The sequence below is a fragment of the Chelonoidis abingdonii genome, chromosome 1 (genome assembly GCF_003597395.2).
Source record: "Chelonoidis abingdonii isolate Lonesome George chromosome 1, CheloAbing_2.0, whole genome shotgun sequence".
NCBI classification, from domain to species: domain Eukaryota; kingdom Metazoa; phylum Chordata; order Testudines; family Testudinidae; genus Chelonoidis; species Chelonoidis abingdonii.
In genome coordinates, this window is record NC_133769.1 from 100,451,752 (window position 1) to 100,473,259 (window position 21,508).

At 50.3% G+C, this 21,508-nt stretch overlaps 1 protein-coding gene across 2 annotated transcripts in view; it reads right to left on the bottom strand.

Annotated features, from left to right (window-relative positions):
- CYTH4 (cytohesin 4) overlaps positions 1–9,862 on the bottom strand; it is a 28,415-nt gene extending 18,553 nt beyond the window's left edge. Inside the window, exons 1-2 of one of the 2 annotated variants that reach the window (XM_032779176.2) lie at positions 9,709–9,862; positions 1,722–1,804 (exon numbers count right to left, since the gene is read on the bottom strand). In XM_032779176.2, coding sequence (XP_032635067.1) covers positions 1,722–1,804; positions 9,709–9,727 — 102 coding nt within the window. In that variant the 5' untranslated portion in view covers positions 9,728–9,862. Of the gene's footprint in view, positions 1–1,721; positions 1,805–8,852; positions 8,914–9,708 lie in introns of those variants that run through there. The other variant, XM_032779177.2, reaches the window with a different exon arrangement.
- Positions 9,863–21,508: the final 11,646 nt, after the last annotated feature.

Below are 21,508 nucleotides of genomic sequence, written 5' to 3' on the forward strand. Positions count from 1 at the left end.
AGTTTGTAACCATAGGGGTCCCCACCCAAAAGGGGATCATGGGGGATGAGAGGGGTTGCAAAGTTGTAGGTGGGTCCCAAGATGGCCACCTTCACTTCTGTGCTACCTTCAGAGCTGGGCTCTAAAGGCAGCACCCTCCCAGCTTCCTGCAGTCAGAGGAGGTTCCTGGAGGTGGAGGTGGGTAGGATGTCCCCCAATGCAGCTGGGAGCACCCCAGCTAGGGGCTCTTAGCTGCTAGTCCATGCCAGGGACAGATTAAGGCAGGGGCCCCTGGCCAATTTGTGGGCCCACCAGGAAAAATGGGTGCCCCAGCCCTGGAAGAAGTGCCAGGGCAGAAGCCCCTACCAGGTCACCCCGAGTCCCAGCAGGAGCCACAGGGGAAGAAGCCTCGAGCCTAAGTGCCCTGACTGCAGCCGCAGGGCTGAAGCCTTGAGCCCAGACTGCCCCAAGCTCCAGCTGCAGTGGGAGGACGGACGGAAGCCCAGAGCCCAGGTTGCTCCAGCTGCAGCTGCTGTGAGCGAAAGCTCCCAGCCTCGCAGGAGCCTGCAGGAGGAAGCCCCAAGCTTGACGTCAGGTGCTGCGGCAGGAGCCGGGGGGAAGGGGGGGGAATGGAAGCCTGGAGCTCAGCTTCTGGGCTGCTGCACTGCAGAAGTGAGGGTGTACCACCCTCATTTCTGTGCTGCCTCTGGAGATAGGCCTGATTTCCCCACCAAAAGCAGTTGTGCAGGGGAAGGACAACTCCTGTCCCTTCCCAGTGCGGCCAGACTAGCAGCTAGAAGCCCTGGGCTCCTAGCAGCAGGGGAGATCAGTTTTCTTGGGGGAGGGCTGATTTCATGGTCCATGACATGTTTTCACGGCAGTGAAATTGGTAAGGCCCTAAATATAGGATTGGCTAAAAGCATTGTCACTGGTGTTGGGTTTAAGGTACAAATGACCTGTGGTAAGTAACTGGTCCTTTGGGACCGAGAGTAACCTGAATATTGTGATTTTTGGTGTGAGCGACCATCTGTCACAAAGGCAGGCTTGTCTGGGTGGCAAGATAGACTGAAGTGCCCAAGAGGCCTGTCTGTGACTCCATGTTAAGGCTGTTCTAGTGCCTGTGGAATTCACACTAGATGGGTGGTTAAATCTAATGACAGAAACACACAACCAGTTTGGAGGTTGTGCTCTGGTTGGCACCTGCGTTCATGAGCCACTCCAGACAGCTTAACATAGGGCAGGGGCTCAGATGCCATGAAAATGGGCATGGAATAGAACAGAAACTATCTGTTTTGGTTTTGTACTCTGCCATGCACAGCTGTGGTACTAGACAAGTAATACGTGCTAATTAATAGTAACTCCACATATTGAGACAGCTGCTGTAAATTGGCATAGATTCCATTCATGTCAACAAAGCTACCTCCATTTATCCCAGCTGAGGATCTGGGCTGCTAGTAATATTGCTCATAAAGTTCACCAGCCTTTTCAAAATGTCCAGTTATAGTGTTTGCTTTGATGATCTCTTGCAACGGGGAGTTCCCCAGGCTGGATGCTGCTTATTGGTGGGACTGATGCCATATGAACCTCAGCATTCCAGATCTGATGGTGCTTGGGAAAGTATCTCCTGCCAGGCCAGGGAACTGTTCTAGATCGGATGAGATGTTTGTAAAGAGTTCCCCCAGAGAGCAGGTTCTGGGAAGACCTGTCTGTCCAGAGATGGGCAGGGGCAGGGTGGCCCATACCTGAATGTCCTCCAGGAGTGCCATCCTGTGCTGCTTGATGGTGTTTATTTCAGACTCTTCAGCCTTGCTCAGATCAGATGTCCCTGGAAATACAAAAGGGAAAATGAATGCCAGTGAGAACGGGAGTTGTCTCAGGGCAAGCGGAGCCCCACAACATTGTAGGCAGGACAAAGCAACCCCTGCCATTCCAGTCCTGAGCTGCTCCTGCCCGTAACATTCTGCCATGGCACCTCCCTCCTGCCCTGCACCCTGCCTTCCTATTCCAGTCCTGGGACCCAATCCCAGCTCTGCCAATGCTCCTCCTGATCCTGCATCACCCCCTGACACACCAGTCCTGGGCACCATACCTCAATGCCAGTGTCCCTCAGCTCTGATCTTGCAACAACCCCTCTGTTTCACTCCCAGGACTTTCCTAAGTAGCAGTGTTCAATCTTGCTACATTTTGTTTTGTGGTTTCTCATACAAACGAGCTTCTTTCACGAGCAAGAGCAGGACAAATAAACTTGATAAAGCAGTGACCTAAATACAAAATCTAACCCAATCAAAAGCCATTGGCTTGATCTCTCTCGATCTCTCATAAATTCAAGCTCTTCTATTAAATGCAGAAACAGATGCAAGAAACAAATGCAAATGGGACACAGATAAATGATTTAAGAGAGAGTCTAAGTTGATGCCATTTTGAGGGGAGGGAATTTGGGGGGTTCATCGGAGGAAGAAGAGTGATGGGGCTGGGAAGATATTCCAATGACCACAGGCTAAACACAGATGTAGCTAGCGCTGCTCTTGCTTCCTCTCTTCTTTACAGGAAGACAAGTGATGACAGAGACGATAAGACCACAGAATGATTCATAAAAGACCTAGAAGAAGAAATGGAGCCACAGCAGACCAGCTAAATACACTCCAGCCAGAGCACAGCATTCAGCAAGAATCAGAGGAGAAATAGGAAGCTGCAGCAGCAGAAACTGAGAGGCCATATTAGTGGCAAGGGAAGGCATGGAGTTCAAGGGAGCCACAGATCAACCCACGTGCACTGCCTTGTCGAGAGCTCTCATTCAGCCCCAGGCCAGGAGCTTCTCTGCAGGCAAACACCTTCCCTGCCCCTGCATCAGGTCAGTCCAGCAGGTATCCTGCACCATTGGTGCACACACCAAATCCCCTGGGCCTCCTGTGTCTGGGGGGAAAGGGGAAGTCTCACCAGCTGTCTTGGAAACTCTCTTACTGTGCCTTGCACACACGGAACAATGTCTAAAAATAGAGTGGAAAAGGGGAAGGAATCAGCTGTGGCAGGGGAGAGAAAAGAGAAGAGGGAGAAAGAACAGTGATCTCGGAGCACAGGGGCTTGTTTCCTGCAGCGTCCCAGAGGAGTGAGGGATGGGGCAGCCCCATTAGAGTCTTACTACATGTTCTCACGTCCCCCCAGTGCTGCTTACTGAATTCTACTGGTTTCCTTCCAGGCTTTGTATGCCCTGGGGATGCCCAACACAGACTAAGGGGGCAGAGTCACTCCAAGCAGTAGCCCTTACCCAGCTTCCTGCAGACAGATGTACACATGCGCACAAATTGCCTTGACTGAGTTGAGGCCACTGAGACTGGGGACAGCTGCATGGATGGGAGCTTGGAACCTAGGGCTGGGAAGGAGCATATCCCCCAACTCTGGAGGCAGCCTTGGTGGAGACCTGGGGGAAGCTGCATTGTCCAAGTCCCCATTCAACACAGGTAAGATGGGAAAATGCCTGCTCTCATAGACTCGTAGATGCAAAGACCAGAAAGCTAACCATCATGACCAGCTAATCTGATTTCCTGCCCACCACATGCCACAGAACCTCACCCACCCACTCCTGTAGCGGACCCATGACCTCTGGCTGAGTTACTGAAGCCCTCAAATCTTGATTTAAAGACTTCAAATTACAGAGAATCCACCATTTACTCTAGTTCAAACCTGCAGGTGACCCGTACTGCATACTGCAGAGGAAGGTACCCTCCCCCCATAGGCTCTGCCAATCTGACCCAGATGGAAAATTCTTTCCTGACCACAAATATGGCGATCAGTTAGACCCTGAGCATGTGGGCAAGACCCACCAGCCAAACACCTGGGACAGAATTCTCTGTAGAACTCAGAGCTGCCCCCCATCTAGTGTCCCACCATTAGCCATCGGAGAGATTTGCTAATAGCGGTCATGGATGGGACATATGACATTGTAGGCAACCTCATCATACCATCCCCTGCATAAACTTATCAAGCTCAGTCTTAAAACCAGTTAGGGTTTTTGCCCCCACTGCTCCCCTTGGAAGGCTGTTCCAGAACTTCATGCCTCTGATGATTAGAAACCTTTGTCTCATTTCTAGCCTAAATTTATTGATAACCAGTTTATATCCATTTGTTCTTGTGCCAGCATGAGCCTTTCACTTAAATAACTCCTCTCTCTCTCTGGTGTTTGCCCCTGTGAAGTGTTTATAGGAAGCACTTTGTTAAGTTAAGCAAGTCAAGCTCCTTAAGTCTCTACTCAGGAGGCAGGTTCTCCATTCCTCTGATCATCCTAGTAGCCCTTCTGTGCACCAGTTTGAATCCATCTTTCTTAAACATAGGAGATCAGAGCTGCACACACTATTCCAGATGCGGTCTCACCAGTGCCATGTATAATGCTACTAACACTTGCCTATCTCTACTGGAAACACCTCCCCTCATGCATCCTAGGGCTGCATTAGCAATCTACAGCATAAGCAGACCTGCAGGCTTGACAAGTGAATTATGATGGCTTACTGCCTGGCAAACGGGCTGCCTAACTCCAATTCAAAATCCCAGCCCCAATCCTTTACCGAGTGCAGCTCAAAAGGGGAAAGGGGCAAAGGTGGCTTGATGTCACTTTTATGCCCCCTTATCCCAGGGTCAACAAGAGACCAGGCCAACCCCTGGTGCAAGCAAGAACAGCCTCAGGGCTGCTATGATCTTTGCCTAGGGCTGTTCGGGCAGCCAGGGAGCAGGGAGCGGGGGCACATATTCCCTAGCCTTGCCCCCAGCTGTTCTCCATACTTTCATAGCTGTGGTGCTGTAACAGCTGATGTGCTGCTACAGATGGGCTGCATCACTTGGGAGTATCATCCACTGACCAGTGAAGCCAGCATTACGGCTGCTTTGCTTTGGTAAAACAGCTTAAAGCATGTAGCAAGCCCAAGGATCTGGCCCCCAGAGGACATCCACTGACCCACTTGGCCAAGTTGAGGCTGGAAATAACAGGGCTCCCTCTCCTTGTGAATGCTGCCAAACAGCCAAAGAAACACACGAATCCCCTGCCTGCCTTGTTGATAGTGTTTATAAATAATTTGCACTTTCAAAAAACAAAAAAACTGACTGGAAGAGAAAAAGATAGACAAATGTAAGGGGACTCTTGTCCCCTTACTAAAACTGAGTGGGGATGTTTTGGTTGGCTAGCTCCCAGTGCCAAGGGGAAATCAGGTTCCTGAGACTGACCGTCCCCAGGAACAATGGGGAGAGGCCAATGCTCCAGGTCAGCCTGATTGACAGGGCGGGCAGGTTAATCAGGGAGTCAGGAGGCCTGGGGAGTAAGTCCCATCTTTTATGTGAGCTGGAATTGCCTGGGTCAGACAGAGTGGGGCCGAACTAAGGAGAAAGCTGGGCCCAAGCTGAGCTGGGGAGCAGAGCTGTGCCAGCCAGAGGGGCCAGAAAAGCAGCCCTGTGCTGGGAGCAGAGCTACAGCCCCAAAGCCAGAGCACCGCCCAGACAGCAGATCTGCCCTGGGAGCAGAGCTGCAGCAACCAGAGCCAGAGGGGCCAGAAAAGCAACCCAGGAAGCAGGTCAGAGCTGGGACCAGAGTCACAGAAGCAGCCCACAGAGCAGACCTGCCCTAGGAGCAGAGCTGCAGCAACCAGAGCCAGAGGGGCCAGAGAAGACGCCCAGGGAGCTGGAGGCAGAGCAGCAGCAGCAGCCGTGCTAAGGCAGAGTGGGGCAGTCCAGAGCTGGGTGTGGTGAGCAGCTGGGGAGTGTGAGGGGGGACCTGGGCAGTGGCCCCAGTGCAGGGAGATGCCTCAGCCAAGAGGCCTTGCAGGCCAGACTTGGAGGCGGATCGTAACCCCAATGGGGCGGGGGGTAACGCTGGGAAGAAGGGTCCTGCCGCCTAGAGCCTGAGAGCATGGGGCCACCCCTAGAGCAGGTGTCCGACCTGCAGCATCCCTGCAGCACAGCCAGGGCCTGAGACGGAGGCCTGGCACTTGTGAGGAAGAGACTGAACTTCCCTGACATCCAGAGACACTCGTTGTGACGTCCCCGTGTCACAGAGCAGGGTGACGTGTTTTCCTTTAACTTAACCTTTCCCATTTTTTCCTTATTTTTTAAAATTGGTTGCTGTTTAATAAATTGTATTTGATTTGAACTGTATGTAATGATCAGTGGGTCAGGGAAGCATCCAGTGCAAGGAGAGCACCCTGGAGTGGGGTCACCCTAGCCCCTGCCCTAAGTGACCATGACAAGGTTGGGGGTCGAGCCCCCCGGGAATCCTGGGCCCAGCCTTGTTGGGGTTATGAGGACTCTGCCACACTGGAGAGTGGAAGGGGAGCCCTTGAGGTCAGGCAGGCCTCTGGGTAAAGGAAGTGGGAGCGAGGACTCAGATCCTTTCACTAGTCCATTTCACTGGGTTAGTGTATAAGCCAGGAAAGTTCCCCACAATAGCGGGATCATTCCCCCGCTTACACAAGGATGGGGGCAGGGAGAAAGTGATGGGCAGACTGGGTCAGACATGGAAGGGGAGACAAGGGGAATAAAGATGAGAGTGAGCAAGAAATGGGGCAGTGGGTCAGATTTACGAAGGGATTTAGGCACCTAAAGATGCAGAGAGGCGTCTAATGGGATTTTCAGAAGCACCTACGCAGGTGAGGTGCCTAACTCCGATTGGAAGTAACTTAATAAGTATGTGAATTTAATGTATGCGCCTCTCTTGCATTGTACTTCCCTAGCAAGCATCCAAACCTCTGCATTTTGGTAGCGGAGACATGAGATGGCTAGTTTGAGTCCTTTGTTGCCTGCTTTGGATTCTGTAGTTAAATCGGTGGGGAAAGGAGAGAAAATAACCTAAAATTCACCCTTTTGCCCACAAAATCCTGCAATGAGCCAGAATCGAGTGGTTTATTTGAAGAACTGTCCATTGAATCAATTGAATGGTTAAATGAGGGCAATTATCCTATTTAGATTATAAGCTCACTGGGGCATGGGCTGTCTTTTGATTAGGTGTTTGTACAGCGCCTAGCATAATGGGGTCCAGGTCCATGCCTAGTGCTCCTAGGCACTGTGATAATAAATAATAATAATGTGCATTGACTCCAGTGCAGGCAGTGGGCCTCTATTTTCCCAACAGCAGAGGAGGTTGACAGCAGCACAACGGTTCTCCTTTCTTTCATTCCCTGCTTTTATAGAAAACGGAGCCTGGGAACTTGGGAAAGGAGAGTCCCAGTGGATCTTCGCACTGGCCCGCTCCAATACCTTGAAGATGAGCCTGGGCGTAGCACTGCAATCACAGGGTGAAGAAGTTCACATCTGGTACAGAGGACCCACACAGAGTCTAGGCACTAGCTAAGTTCCACGTAACCCCTATGTTGAGGACTTAACTGGAACATAAATGATGCATAGCCCATGTCTGGGCCCTCTGCGCAGGGGTAAATTTCACCCACATTGAACAGGAATTAGTTAAATCAAGTCCAATGCACCAGTGAGTCATTGCCCCAAAAGGTTTCATCAACTCCTATCATCTCACCTAGACAGGCTCAGACCCGTATTTTCAAACCCCACCTCCAGCATGGATGGTGCAAATTTGGTGACCACACAGCACACATGCCAAATAATGAACACAATGATTTAACTAGTCAGACCCACCGAAAACCACACACTGTAGCTAGGCATCTAAATGCATACCGCTGCAGACACGATCAACTGCACCTGCAATTTCCTCCCTCCATCAGTAATGGGTACAAAACTGTGCTGGCAGTACTAGAAGCCAGGCTAAATGCAGGATTCACAATACACAGGCCTTTGGTCTACCTCAGTATGAGGCTGAGTTTACAGCCAATTAGAGCCAGTAGCAGATCCTGGAGCTCCTCACCTGCCTCCTCGCATGCATCCTCTCCCAGTCTCACCACTGTTCTGATTCTGACGTGTTCATCTCAACATACTCCATCCTATGAGCGCGGGCTCCATCGCACAGCCCAGCTCATGGCCCTGCTGGCGTAGCTCTCTCCCACATAGGAACACACAAGATGAAGTCACCCCCTCCTCCCACCCCAGGGAAAGGGGTGGGAGTCACCACCTTTCAGACTTGCCCTGTCAGTTATCCCTGGACTGTGAAGGAGGAGAGGAAGTCGAACATTTTCTCCACAGAAACAGACAATGGGCTTGATTCCCTGGAGCTGGCCCAGAGAGGTGCAAATGGCATCCCCCAGCACCAGCAGGGGTCACTGCGCCCCAGTGGGATTCACTCCAAGCAGAGGACAAGGGAGTATTCACACCCCCACCCCTCACTGGGTCATGCCATGGGCTGGGCAACCTTAAACTGCAGAAGCTTCCTCACTGAAAGCTGCTGGAGGGACACACTCAATCAGGGCAAACTCTTGGCCCCCTGACCACGCCTCCTCCCCAGGCAGCACAGCTGACTTTTGAACTGGGGTGGGCTGTGGGTATCTTTCACTGCTCCAAAGACCTCAAGGCAGATTTCCTGCCAATGAAGACCTTTCCCCAGATGTCTGCCAGTGTCAAACTAAGCCCAAAGACCAATAGCTCAGATCAGCAATAAAATCATAGGCCTAGATATATCCATGCAAACCACAGAAGTACAATGACTTCACTAAAGCTGCTCAGGGCAAGGACTTTTTGTGTGTTTGTACAGCACCTAGCACTGTGGCCCCTGGTTTACAATCGGGGCCTCAGGCACTACTGCAGTACAAAGCACAACAATATTAATAACGTGAAGTAGCTCACTGCGGCTATTAACAACATTAGAGCAACCACATTTTCGTGCTGGACAACCAGTTTTGAGATCCATCTTTTCCTTGGACGATTGACCTTGCCAGCATGAGGCGAGCCAGGACCCTTTTCTCTGTCGGTTTCCCGCCTTGTTGCCCACTACTTACCCAATCAGGAAATAAGTTTTTTATCTCAGTCATCGCCTCTCGGCTACTTCTGTCTTTCTAGCTTCTTCTGGAGTCTGTCGTGTTTCTGTGGTTCTCAGGGATATGTCCAGGTCTATGATTTTATTGCTGATCTGAGCTGCTGGTCTTTGGGCTCCCTCTCCCTCCCCCACCATTTCCAGCTGTTGGGGAGAGGGCAATAGCTGTGGGCCATTCTCTGTCTCCTCTGTCAGGGGGCTGATTTACTGTTACTGTGCCTCACAGGCGGTCGTTAACACCAGTGACACGCACTGCCCAATCAGAATGCTGGGGGTTACACACACTCACTTTGCACTAGCCCCAGCTGGGACAGAGAAATGAAGGCTTTCACAATTTCGCTTTTGAACTCGCAAGTCATGCTTTTGCACCTCTGTCCTGTCACACTGAGGCTGCATCAAAGGAATCTGTTGTTTACAGTCAGAGCACCAGGCACCTCTGGTGCCCCAGGCTGGGCCTGGCCCTGGCATACTCCATGCCTGCTTGTTATCTAGCTAGTCTGAGGGTCACTGACATGAGGGATTTAACTTTTCTCCTCAGAGATGTCCTGTCTGTACAAAGCTCAATAACGGCTTGACCCTGGTCAGTGGGTCGTCTCCCAGTGATATCTGCAGAGAGTTGGATCAGGTCCTGAATAACTGGGAGGGATGGAGGGAGGTGAAAACAGCACAGCACCTGCAAGCTATAAATCCCACCCAAAGCATCTGGGGAACTCCTCGTCTCTCCTTTCCTCCCTAGCACCCCACTCCAGCTGGTGACACTGCCCTGCTGGAGCCTAGTGGGTTAGCAACACTTGCAGCAACAAGACAGGAGAAAGACTTACCGGTGGGACAAACATCCATCCTGAGACCTGCTGAAAGGAGAATTCTTTCAACAGCCGTCAGTTTCTCTTTCCCCACTGCTCTTGTGATTCCTTCCACAATTAGCACTACTTCAGCCCAGTAGCTAAAAGTGTTTCAGATGAAGGGCTGCATTGTATTGAAGCTCCACCCCCACCTCCTCCCCATATTGCTCATATTAGTGACGGCACTGATGAACTCATGTTTCTCAGAGAGTACAAACCTGTCTGGGTTACTTCCTAAAAATAAAACAGACCAAGCCACGAGCAAAAGCCATGCTGTTTTAACATGGGCAGCCATTCAGATCTTTGCGGGGGGGGTTGGTCTCGAGATTCACTGTCATCTGGTTTGATCCAGCATGCTCTGGGAAGGGAGGAAGAGGGAAGTTGGCAACTCAAAGAGCCAACTTGTTTAGTGGATGGTTTTGTGCTGGGAAATGTTTATCCCCCACCCCTGCACTGAGCTCCCAAAAGATATCAGCAATAGGTGGTGGGTGGGTATTCCAAAATTCGTGTGTGCTGGGTCCTGCACTGCCCCCTGCTGACAGCTGATGGACTTGTATGCAGCCCAGGTTCCTTTCTCCCCGTCCCATACTGGTCCCTTTTGGGCAGGCTCCTCAGCAAGGATTGACTGGGCCATGGAGAGTGAGGTCCCCTCTCATCCCTAGAGTCACTCTCTCCCTTGTGGAAGCTTTGCCCCAGCAGGGCAGTGGAGGGAGCTTGCCCCGGCCCTGCCTGTGCTGTGTCTGTTCGGGAAAGTATAGGACTTTAACCACCAGGGCTGTCAGTGTCAAGCTCTCTCTTCCCCTCCCCGCAGCCCCGGAAGGCTGCACACTTCCGCTTGAGGTAATTGCACTTGGTTGCCAGTCTATGATCTATTGTACATGATGGTCCTGACATGGTCTGAGGGGGAAGGAGGGGAGGGTATTGTGCCCACAAGGTGGAGCTTGACAGCTGGCATCAACATTCCAGGAGCCTCTTGCAGGGCAAGGGATTCACAGGGCCTTACACATTGTAGAAGCGATCTGGTGGCTGGCCACAGGATTCCTCTCACTTACTTCTCTGTCAGGCTTATGGCTGAGGATGGTGAGACAATGCCAGCTATCCTGAAGCCGAGCACAACAAGAGCAGGTGTCTGGCAGGCTTCTCCTCCACACATCCAACAGCTCTGCCAGAGCATCTCGCTCCTGCCCGGCAGCACTCTATGCTTCTTCAGTTCTGCCTCCTAGCTCTGCCTGGGCCCCTCACTCCAGCCCTGCAGCACCCCCTGCTATTCCAGCCCTGAGCCCACCCCCAGCTCTGCCTATGCACCTCACTGCTGCATGCTGTGCTGTTCCAATTCTGCCCTCCAGCAACTATGCCCGTGCCCCTTGATCCAAGAGCACCCCCTGCTACTGCATTAACATTACCTCTCTTGAGCAGACTGCAAAGCCATTTCCCTAATCCCTGCCTGCTATGCTCACTGCACTGTGCACAGGACTGGCCATCGGGTTGTGGGGAAGGTTTGGAAGATGGTTCAATGGGGCAACCCCAAAGCTAACTGGCTCATTTTATATAAAATGAGGAGATTGGAAAGCTCCTCAGGTCACCCTCGGCCTCCTGCTGCAAAGCTACAGTCTGGCCGCTTGGGCTGGACTCTGTGCACAATTGCTACTGTGTAAAACAGGTTTTCACGGGACAATTTTCCAAATACACTGGAGGATTGGGGCTCACTGAGGGGGAAGGGAACTTGTGGCAGCCCAGGTGGGGCCTGGGCTCCTCCCACAAATCCAGCGCCCCACAGCTGTGGATTACAGGCTTCCCAAAGACTAAACCCAAGCAGCCACGGGTGGGGGGATGATCATGAATAACCCACGATTTTTAGGAAGAAGCAGTGACAAATCCCCTCGCCCCTCAGGTTTACATGTCCAAGGCCATTTTCACAAGGCAAAAGGCTAGAACAGGGGTCGGCAACTTTCAGAAGTGCTGTGCCGAGACTTCATTTATTCACTCTAATTTAAGGTTTCGTGTGCCAATAATACATTTTAACGTTTTTAGAAGGTCTCTTTCTAGAAGTCTATAATATACAACTAAATTATTGTTGTATGTAAAGTAAATAAGGTTTTTAAAATGTTTAAGAAGCTTCATTTAAAATTAAATTAAAATGCAGAGGCCTCCAGATCAGTGGCCAGGACCCGGGCAGTGTGAGTGCCACTGAAAATCCGCTTGCGTGCTGCCTTCGGCACGCGTGCCATAGGTTGCCTACCCCTGGTCTGGAAACTTATTGTCTGGGGCTTTTATTAAATGCAAGCTGAGATTTCTAGGTCCCCCAACCCAGGGGAGGAGCCTCTGCACGAAACTCACACAGTGCAGGCCATGCAACTCAGTCCTTCAGCACACCCTGTCACTTCAGCCCCAGAGGCCCTGGCCAAGTTCAGCCAATGAGCCTCATTCAGACCTGTTCTCCAGTCCTCCCACAGTTCTGTATCCTGGCCTGCAGCACCCCTTCTTATCCCAGTACTGGGATCCCCACATGGCTCTTCAGAGGCACTTCATCTCTGGCCTGCAGCTCTCCCTGCTCATCCAGTGCTAGCTGCTGACACAGCTCCACCACTGCCCCTTGACTCTGCCCTGCTGTTCCCCTCGCTCTTGGCCCCCTCACCAACTCTGCCAGTATCCCCTCTGCCATTTCCATTTCAGGTTCTTTCCTCATTGAAGGCAGCCAGTCTTGGGGAATCCTGTGAGTCTTGGGGAATTGGTGTTGCAGCTAAACATCCAGGAATGAGTGGCCTGAGAATTCCCGGCACTCATTTCACTGGTAACCTTATGTCTGAATTAACTCAGGCAAAACAAACACGTCAGTTAATCAAAGACCACAGAAAGTGAGCGGTTGAGCTGGAAAGAGCCACAGGAGGGGAGGAAGTAAAGGAAGAACAAAAAGCAGGATGCAGGTGATGGGAAGCTGAGCCGATGAGGAAGTGAGGCGGGCAAAAGGGGAATAGAGCTGGGGCTGCTCTTGGCCTAAGCTGGGGCTGGAACCCATCATGCTGTCTTCTGCACTGGCCAGACACACAGTCAAGGATGCTCCAGTCCCCCGGGGTGGGGTGGGATGTGAGAAGGCTGCATCCCTTCTTGTGAAGTAATTGCCATTTGAGCCTGGGTACAAATCTCTCCCTCACCCCCTTGATTGGTAGAGTCCTTTCGCTCATGTCTCTGTGCTGGGATACAAGACATCCCCTCCTCATCTATTCCCCCTTTCCTTTCCCATCCCCTGGGCTAGGGTCCAGGCCTCTTCATCTTCTCCCACTTCCTGCTTTCCCCATGTCTCTGTGCTGGGCTAGGAGTTCCCCTTCTCAGTCATTCCTACAGTCCCCCTGGAAGAGCCTTTCCCCGCTGCCGCGCATGCTGTTCTTGGCATGACAGGACAGGGTACACTGAAGCAGGGCCGTCCTTAGGATTTATGGTGCCCTAGGCAGGATTATTAAATTGGTGCCCCCGTGCCTGTCTTGCTCTTCGCAACACAAACATAAGCTTACAGTATTGGAAAACTTGCCACATGCATGTTATTAAAACCAGTTTAACTTAATTAAGGACACTGTAATGCTGATGGACTAGCACTAAAGAAGCAGCACTACAGAAAAAATTCTGATTTGACAGAATGATGCAAATAATATCATTTTTTTAATTTGTCACCATTTTATTGGAAATTTATATGAAGAGGTATTAAAACAAGGATTAGTTTTTCATTAAAAGCAATCTTTCTGGCTTTTTTGGCTGCAAAATCAGTAATAATGTCATTGTATGACAAAGACAAAGTGATGTCTTGTTCGACTGCAAGAATAGCAAGACCAGTCAAGTGTTCCTGACTCCTTGTAGAGTAGAGATAGTTTTTAATGAACTTTAGTTTTGAGAAACTCCGTTCTCCTGATGCTACTGTTTACAGGAATTGTCAGTAGAATATGAGTGGCAATGTACACATTAGGATATAGGTCAACAAGTTTGCTAGTATGAATAAACTGTACAACGTCCATCTTCGATTTTGCATGTGGCAACAACTCAATTCTTCGTACAGTTCAAGTCCATTTAAATCAAAATGATCACCAGGCTTCAGGAGGCTCTGTAGGTCAGGGGTCCCCAACACGGTGCCCGCAGGCGCCATGGTGCCCACAGGGGCCTCTCAGTGCACCCGCGTACTGGCCGGACGACGAACATCTGCCAAAATGCCGCTGAAATTTGGCGGCATTTCGGCGCCAACGCCTCTGGATGATACCACTTGCCACCAACAAGCAGCGTCATCCAGAGGGGGCGCCGCCAAAATGCCGCCAAATTTTGGCAGCATTTCGGCAGATGCTCGTCCACCACCACAATCCTTCATCTGGTGCCTGCCAGATGAAAAAGGTTGGGGATCACTGCTCTAGGTTTTTGCACTTTGTCATTAGTTCTCTTGTTTTTCTATTTCATTGAATTTAGTCCCGCTCAGCCTGCTGCCTGCTGACTGAATGGAACCCCAGGCCAAGAGCAGGTTGAGTGGCTCAGCCACGGTCTCAGCCACCGGCCTGCTCAGCCTGCTGCCAGCCTGTGGGGTGTCCCACAGGCCAGCAGTGGGTGCTGAGTGGGGCTGGCAGCCAGAACCCAGGTGGAAATGGGCAGCAGCCAGAACCCCAGAGCAGTGGCGGGCTGAGCCACTCAGCTGCCACTGCATGCCATCAACATCAGCTCACATGCCACCTTTGGCACGTGTGCCGGTAGGGCCGACCTGTCTATACACTAGTAGGAGATGAGCATATTACAGTTGTTGGAGGCTCTGTTAGCAGTAACCGGCTATAGAAGTCAGCCAACATTTTTGTTTCTCTGAGAAAACTGCCACTCCCTTCCCCATACCAAACTGTCACAAATAATTGCACAACTTAATTTTCTGTTTTTTGGCTAAGATATTGATTTTTTAAAAAAAAATATTGAAATTGATTCAGGATTGTTAGCAAGTATTTAAACTAATTGTTAAATGACATCTAAATGGCAACACACGTACTGCTTCATGCTTGGCTCACCTCTAGCCTGCTGGTCCAAACAGCTGCAGTAGAGGAGGAGATAGGTGGAATAATCGCAGGACCCCAAATACCACTCTCTGGGGTGCAGAGTGGCAACAGCAGCAGCAAACCTCAGGCTCAATCACACGCAATGGGTACCACCACCAGCCCACGGACCATGGTGAAGTAGCACAGCATCTGATCTCAGGGACGGGGCAACCATGGAGCCACAGCAGCTCATCCTGCCCTGTGCAGCTCCCGCCGGATGAGATGGATCGCTACCAGCCCAGGAGAGAGACACACTCCCAGCTAGGGTGACCAGATCCAGATGTTCTGATTTTATAGGGCCAGTCCTGATATTTGGGGCTTTGTCTTATATGGCACCTCATTACCGGGCCTCTATCCAGGTGACCAGACAGCGAAGTTGTGAAAAATCAGACTTTGGGGGTCGGGAGGGGGGGGAGGGGGGAATAAGAGCATATATAGAAAAAAGACCCAAATTGAATGGTCCTATGAAAAAGTGGGACATCTGCTCACCATCCCCCCAACCCCCTGCCTGATTTTTCACAAGGCATGCTATCGTGGCTTCCCCAGCCCAGCCCTGTGCGAATCCGCTTCCAATCCTTGGCTTTCAACTTCAATCCTCAGCAAAAGCAGCAGCCAGCCTCCACCGATTATATTTTGACTTCTCTCTCCCCCAGACTTCACCCAACCCAGCCCTGATGGAGAATGGGGGAGAGAGGGGATACTCTGTGGGAGGGAGATGAAACGGGGGGGGAGTGCTCCGTGGGCAGTGGGAGAAGAAATGGATGTTATTGGGGGAAACATACAAATGGATACTTGCAGAGCCGCTGTCGCTGCCTACTCTGCCGGGGGAAAGAGTCATACACTGCACAGGAGTTCCTTCCCCCACTCTTCCACACGCAATCCCTTATCCCCTCCCTCAGACTGTGCTGCATTCGGCTCTCTCTAGGACCCAGCAGCCCTGCTCTTACATGCTCCACTGCTTTCCATCTGTCCGGGCTCCCAGCAGAGCGGTGCCCCCAGACCTAGTGGTGCCCTAGGCTGCTGCCTGTTCTGCCTATGGCTAAGGACATCCCTGCACTGAAGTAAGAAGGAAGGGCAGGGACACAGTTGGGCGATGGGACAGGGTGACATCTGGGATGACAGAAAAGAAGAGCAATGGCGTAATTCAAGTTTCTCCCCTCCCTTGGATTTGTAGGGTAGGAAAGCCTCATATTTGAACCCCCATCTCCTCCACTGCCTGACCGCTGTTCCCCTTTGGGTTCCTCAGCAATCCCCCCTCCTGTGGGTCACCAAGCTGCAGAGACGATACAGCAAGGCCTGGGTGAGTCTGTCAGAGCATAGCCATCTCACCGACAAATTCCTCTTCCTCCTCCTCCTAGCTTCTTCCTCAAACTCTGTGAGAGAAACAAGACATGTCAGAAGCCAGCCTTCCCTTCTCCCCCTTCTGTCCAGGGCAGCAAACCCTGGCCAAGAGCACCCCTTGCTGGCTGGAGAGGGGCACAAGGCAAATCACAGCATGCTGAGGATGTAGCTGTGCCAAGTAATTCCAGGATATAAGCCTCTTCCGCCTATGGGCCTCCAAGCTAGGGTGACCAGATGTCCCGATTTTATAGGGACAGTCCCGATATTTGGGCCTTTTCCTTATATAGGCTCTTATTACCCTCCACCTCCATCCCGATTTTTCACACTTGCTGTCTGGTCACTCTACTCCAAGGTCTCAAGGGGGCAGATGCCACCAATTATCCTAGTCTAATGTTGGCCTGTCTTAACACTGCAGTGCTTGACTTCGCAACCTTAATGTTCTTTTAGCACAGATTCTTCAGAATGTACATTTCTAAGTTTTTTAAACTTTTAAAAGCCAATAATTTCATCACATGGAACCATACTGACTGTCCTCGCCACCACCCTATGAGTCATCCGCAGGGTTGGAATCTTTAGATTCACAGCACAGTCCTCTAGGTTGGAAGTAATGGCGTAACTGGTAGCAGTAGAAGTCTGTCTTCTCTGTGGACCTGCCAGTAGAGGGGGATGGAGACACATACCTTGCCAGGGGGTTTCACAGCTATTTGTTAGACAGCAGAGGAATGGTGAAAATCTGGACTCTTGGGTTCTGTGAACTTTCAGATTCTGTAGGGGAGTATGCTTTAGTGGTTACAGATATTTTTTCCCCAGCCTCTCCCTGTCCCCTTCTATCCTTATCCCCATTCCTGCCCTGTCCTGTCCTTTATTGCTATCCCCTCTGCTGCTTGCTCTCTCTCTGTCCAACTCCTGTCCCTGTCCCCCCATTCCAGGCCTCCTCTGGCTCTTATCCTTGCCCCATCCTCCCACTCCTGCCCTTGTCCCCAGCTTCTGCACATCTTCCCCACCCCATCCCACTCTTATCCTCTCATTTCCATGGCTCTTGTCCTCCTCTGCCATGCTTTTACCCTCCCCCATCCTTGGTTCCTGCCCCTCCCCACCCTTGCTCCTATCCTCCCCTCATCTGTCCCTCTCTACTTCTGCTCCTACCTCCCACCACACTCCTTTGTATTTGGGTACGTCTACACTACGGGATTATTCCGATTATACATAAACCGGTTTTGTAAAACAGATTGTATAAATTCGAGTGCACGCGGCCACACTGAGCACATTAATTCGGCGGTGTGCGTCCATGGTCCGAGGCTAGTGTCGATTTCCGGAGCGATGCACTGTGGGTAGCTAATCCGTAGCTATCCCATGGTTCCCGGAGTTTCCCCTGCCCCTTGGAATTCTGAGTTCAGATCCCAGTGCCTGATGGGGCAAAAATCATTGTCGTGGGTGGTCCTGGGTAAATGTCGTCAGTCATTCCTTCCTCCGGGAAAGCAATGGCAGACAACCATTTTGTGCCCTTTTTCCCTGGATTGCCCTGGCAGACGCCATAGCATGGCAACCACGACGCTCTGCTTCGCCTTTTGCACTGTCAGCCTCTAGATAGGCACTGGGATGTCCCTGAATCATGACGATACTGCACAATATACGACACAGCTCACGAATTCATTTGCTTTTGCATTGAATTAGCAGAACGGTTACAAGCTTCTGTATCCTCGCTGCCATTAGTAAATTGCATGAGATGAGGTTTATTCCCAAGGTTCTGTACTCGTCTGCTGCCTATAACGGGCCTCTCTGGCTGAGTCACCGGGGCGGCAAAAGGCACAAAATGGAATGACTCCCGATCAATTCTCCTACTATGGTATCTAAAAATGAGCAGTCCTGCTATGAATATGGCATAGTGTACTAGAGAACTGATGTATCAGAGAATCAGAGAGCACAGCCGCTCCGTTGCAGATCCCCGCAGAACTGATGTGGCTGCATGCTATTCATGGGGGGTGCCTTCTGCAACGAACCCCCTCCATGCTTCCTCCTCCCCCATCTCTCCTGGGCTATAACGTTGGGCAGGTCCCCCTCATATTTGTTGATGCAGTAATAAAGAATGCAGAATAAGAAACTGACTTGTTAGTGAGATAAAATGGGAAGGGTCTTCCAGGCTGCTATGACTATGTCCAGGCAGGGACATAAGCGCTCAGTAGTAATTCGTGGGGACGAGGAGCCCAGCATCCCGCTGCAATGAACCAGCAGGATCATGAATCTTTTCTTTACATAGGAAAGGACGGGGGCACAGGAGCTCAGCCATCAGTTCTTATGATGAAAATGGTACCAGCCATACTGTATCCATCTACTGGGAATGACCCAGTGAATACTTCTTATTTCATCGCCAGGCCCTCCGTCCCGCCAACATCACCTGCTGAGCCTGAAGCACAGAGTACCTCAGTCAGTTCCAAGCATTTGTACTGTTCCGACCCCAGCGTAGGGATATGAGGGCAGATACTGCTACCCTTTTATGTCCACAGCATGATCGTGTCTACCAGCCATATCATACCATAGCTATGGTGACAATTAACAAATATAAGTCCTAAGTGATACGCGATTTTTTTCCCTTTTCTTTTCACGTGGGGGGGGAGTTAACATTGACGAGCCTATACCTGAACCACGCCGGATCAATGTGTTTGAACCTACTAGGCATTGGGAGCTTTCAGCCAATGACAATGCACATACTTTTCGCCGAGACTAGCTGATGGACTGTGAGTAGCTGGAGGCCTCAGAACCCTCTCCCTCCTTTTCCAATTGAGCTCACCATCTGATACTTGGTCTTTCGAGTTACGGCTTGTCACTCGCGAGTCTTCGGTTTAGCTTGGAGATTTTTTTTTAAACGCTTTGGCAATTTCGTTTTCGGTAAAGGATGCATCGATAGTACCAGATCTTTTCTCTCCATACCAGTTGATACAGATCTCCAGAAGTTCTCGACGGTCCATTGCTGGAGCTTCTTTGGAATTTGGGACGCATCACCATCTCTTCCTCTGTGATCTAGAGCTCATGCTGGCAATACCGATAGAAAATTCAAAACAGTTCGGCTGGGCTTTCCTGTCTACCTGGCCACATGACATCTTGAGTTCTAATTGGGCTGTCCAGCAGGTACAATGTGCACTAGTGGGATACTAGTCTGGAGGCCAATACCATCGATTTGCGGCCACACTAACCCTAATCCGATACGGTAATACTGATTTTAGCGCTACTCCTCTCGTCTGGGAGGAGTACAGAAACCGATTTAAAGAGCCCTTTATATCGATATAAAGGGCCTCGTAGTGTGGACGGATGCGGCGTTAAATCGGTTTAACAGTGCTAAAATTGGTTTAAACGCATAGTGTAGACCAGGCCTTTGAGACAGGCAGCTTCCTTCTTCTCCTCCATCCTGCCTTGGTGCCAGCAGAGGGAGCACTTTGGCCCTACTCTCAGCTCCTGTGCCTGGAGCCAAAGGGTACATGTACGCTGCAGCTGGGAGGTGCAATTTCCAGCTCAGGTAGACATATATGTAGGGTGACGAGACAGCAAATGTGAACAATCAGGATGGAGGTGAAGTGGAGTAATAGGCATCTATATAAGAAAAATCCCCACATATCAGGACTGTCCCTATGAAATCGGGATATCTGGTCACCCTACACATATGTGCTAGCTTTAGGGTGACCAGATAGCCTCACCTGGATCACCTGGATCGATTGGTCTTCAGCTCTCGTTAAGACTGTGCCGATCACAACATGTCTGCCATTCTTCTTGCATTCTTGCCTTTCTTCTCCACGTTCATCCGAAACGTTTAACAATGTTATCTTCCCATCTTCTTGGAGACCGACCAGGTGGTCTTTTCTGTTCTTGCAGGTACTACTCAGTAATGATTGCGGTCCACCTATTGTCCGTGAACCGAGCTATGTGGCTCGCTCATCGTATCTTATTATATCTGCTTTCCACAACAATATCTTTCACACCACTGCATTCTCTAATAATTTCATTTGAGATACGATCCAGAAGGGAAATTCCCAACACGGTTCATTCCATTGCCCTTTCAGCTACTGACAGCCGCTGTTCTTCTCTCTTCGTTAGTGCCCACGTTTCACTGCCATACAGCATGGCTGGCAGCACGTTGAACTGAAGATATTTGTATGTGTGGTCTTGGCGATTTTTCCTTTGAGGATGTCCTTGATGGAACTAAAAGCACACCATCCTGCCTGAATCCTTCACAAGAGTTCTCCGTTCATGTCTTGGACATATTAACTTCTTGGTCCAAATATATGTACTGTTCCACTTCTTCAATTTCTTCTCCTGTTACTGTTATTTGGGCTTTTTGTAAGACATCTGATCGTATGTATTTCGTTTGACAATGGTTCATTTTCAGACTGACTCGACTGCTTTTCTTGTCGAGTCTTTGTAGCATGCTCTGTAGTTGGCTGGTGCTTTCGGCAATTAGTACAATGTTGTCCACGAATCTGAGATGAGATAATCGTTCTTTTATATTAACATCGTTCATTTATATTAACACCACTCCTCCAATTGATCTTGTTCATAAGCATGTCAAGGCAGGCGGTAAATAGTTTTGGTGAAATCATATCTTCTTGCTTTATGCCCTTCTCGATTGGGATGCAGAGGGGAGTTTCGAGGAGAGTAATGTTTGTTGTACATCCAATTTTCGCTTCCTTCAACTAACTGATGTACTGCGTGTTAATGTTCTGCTCTGCGAGTGCCTTTAATGTTGCGCTGAACTCGACACTATCGAAAGTCTTTTCATAGTCGACGAAAGCAATGGACAGCTCTTTCTAGGAGCTGGCTAAGGGTAAATATATGGTTGATCGTACTGAAATTTCTTTGAAACCCTGCTGCTCTCTCGTCTGTTGTACATCCAGACTCCACGACAGTCGGGTCGTTATCATCTTTATAAAGAGTTTATAGATATGAGACAGCAGGCATATAGAGCTATAGTTCTTAAGATTTTCTCGATTCCCCTTCTTGTACAGCAAGATGGTATTTGACTCCTTCCAGCTTGATGGTATTTTTCCTTCTTCGAGATATCAACTGAATCTTAAAGCGAGGGACTTCCAAAGTTTTTTGCCTCCTGTGGAAATCATTTCTGACGTTATTCCATCTTTGGCCGGAGCTTTTTCTTCCTTCATCTGGTGTAGTGTGCTTCGGACTTCACTGATGATTATTGGGGGGATGTGTTCTTCTGACTCTTGGAGAGTTGGGAGAGGGATGTTGATTCTTGATTTGAAGAGTTCTGTATAGAAGTTCTTGCAGACCGTCTCCATCCCTGCTCTGTCAATTACTGTCTCTCCGTCCTTGTTCTTCAATGCTGTTATGCGCAATCTATACTGCACCAATTCCCCAGACAGCAAATGTGAAAAATTGGGACA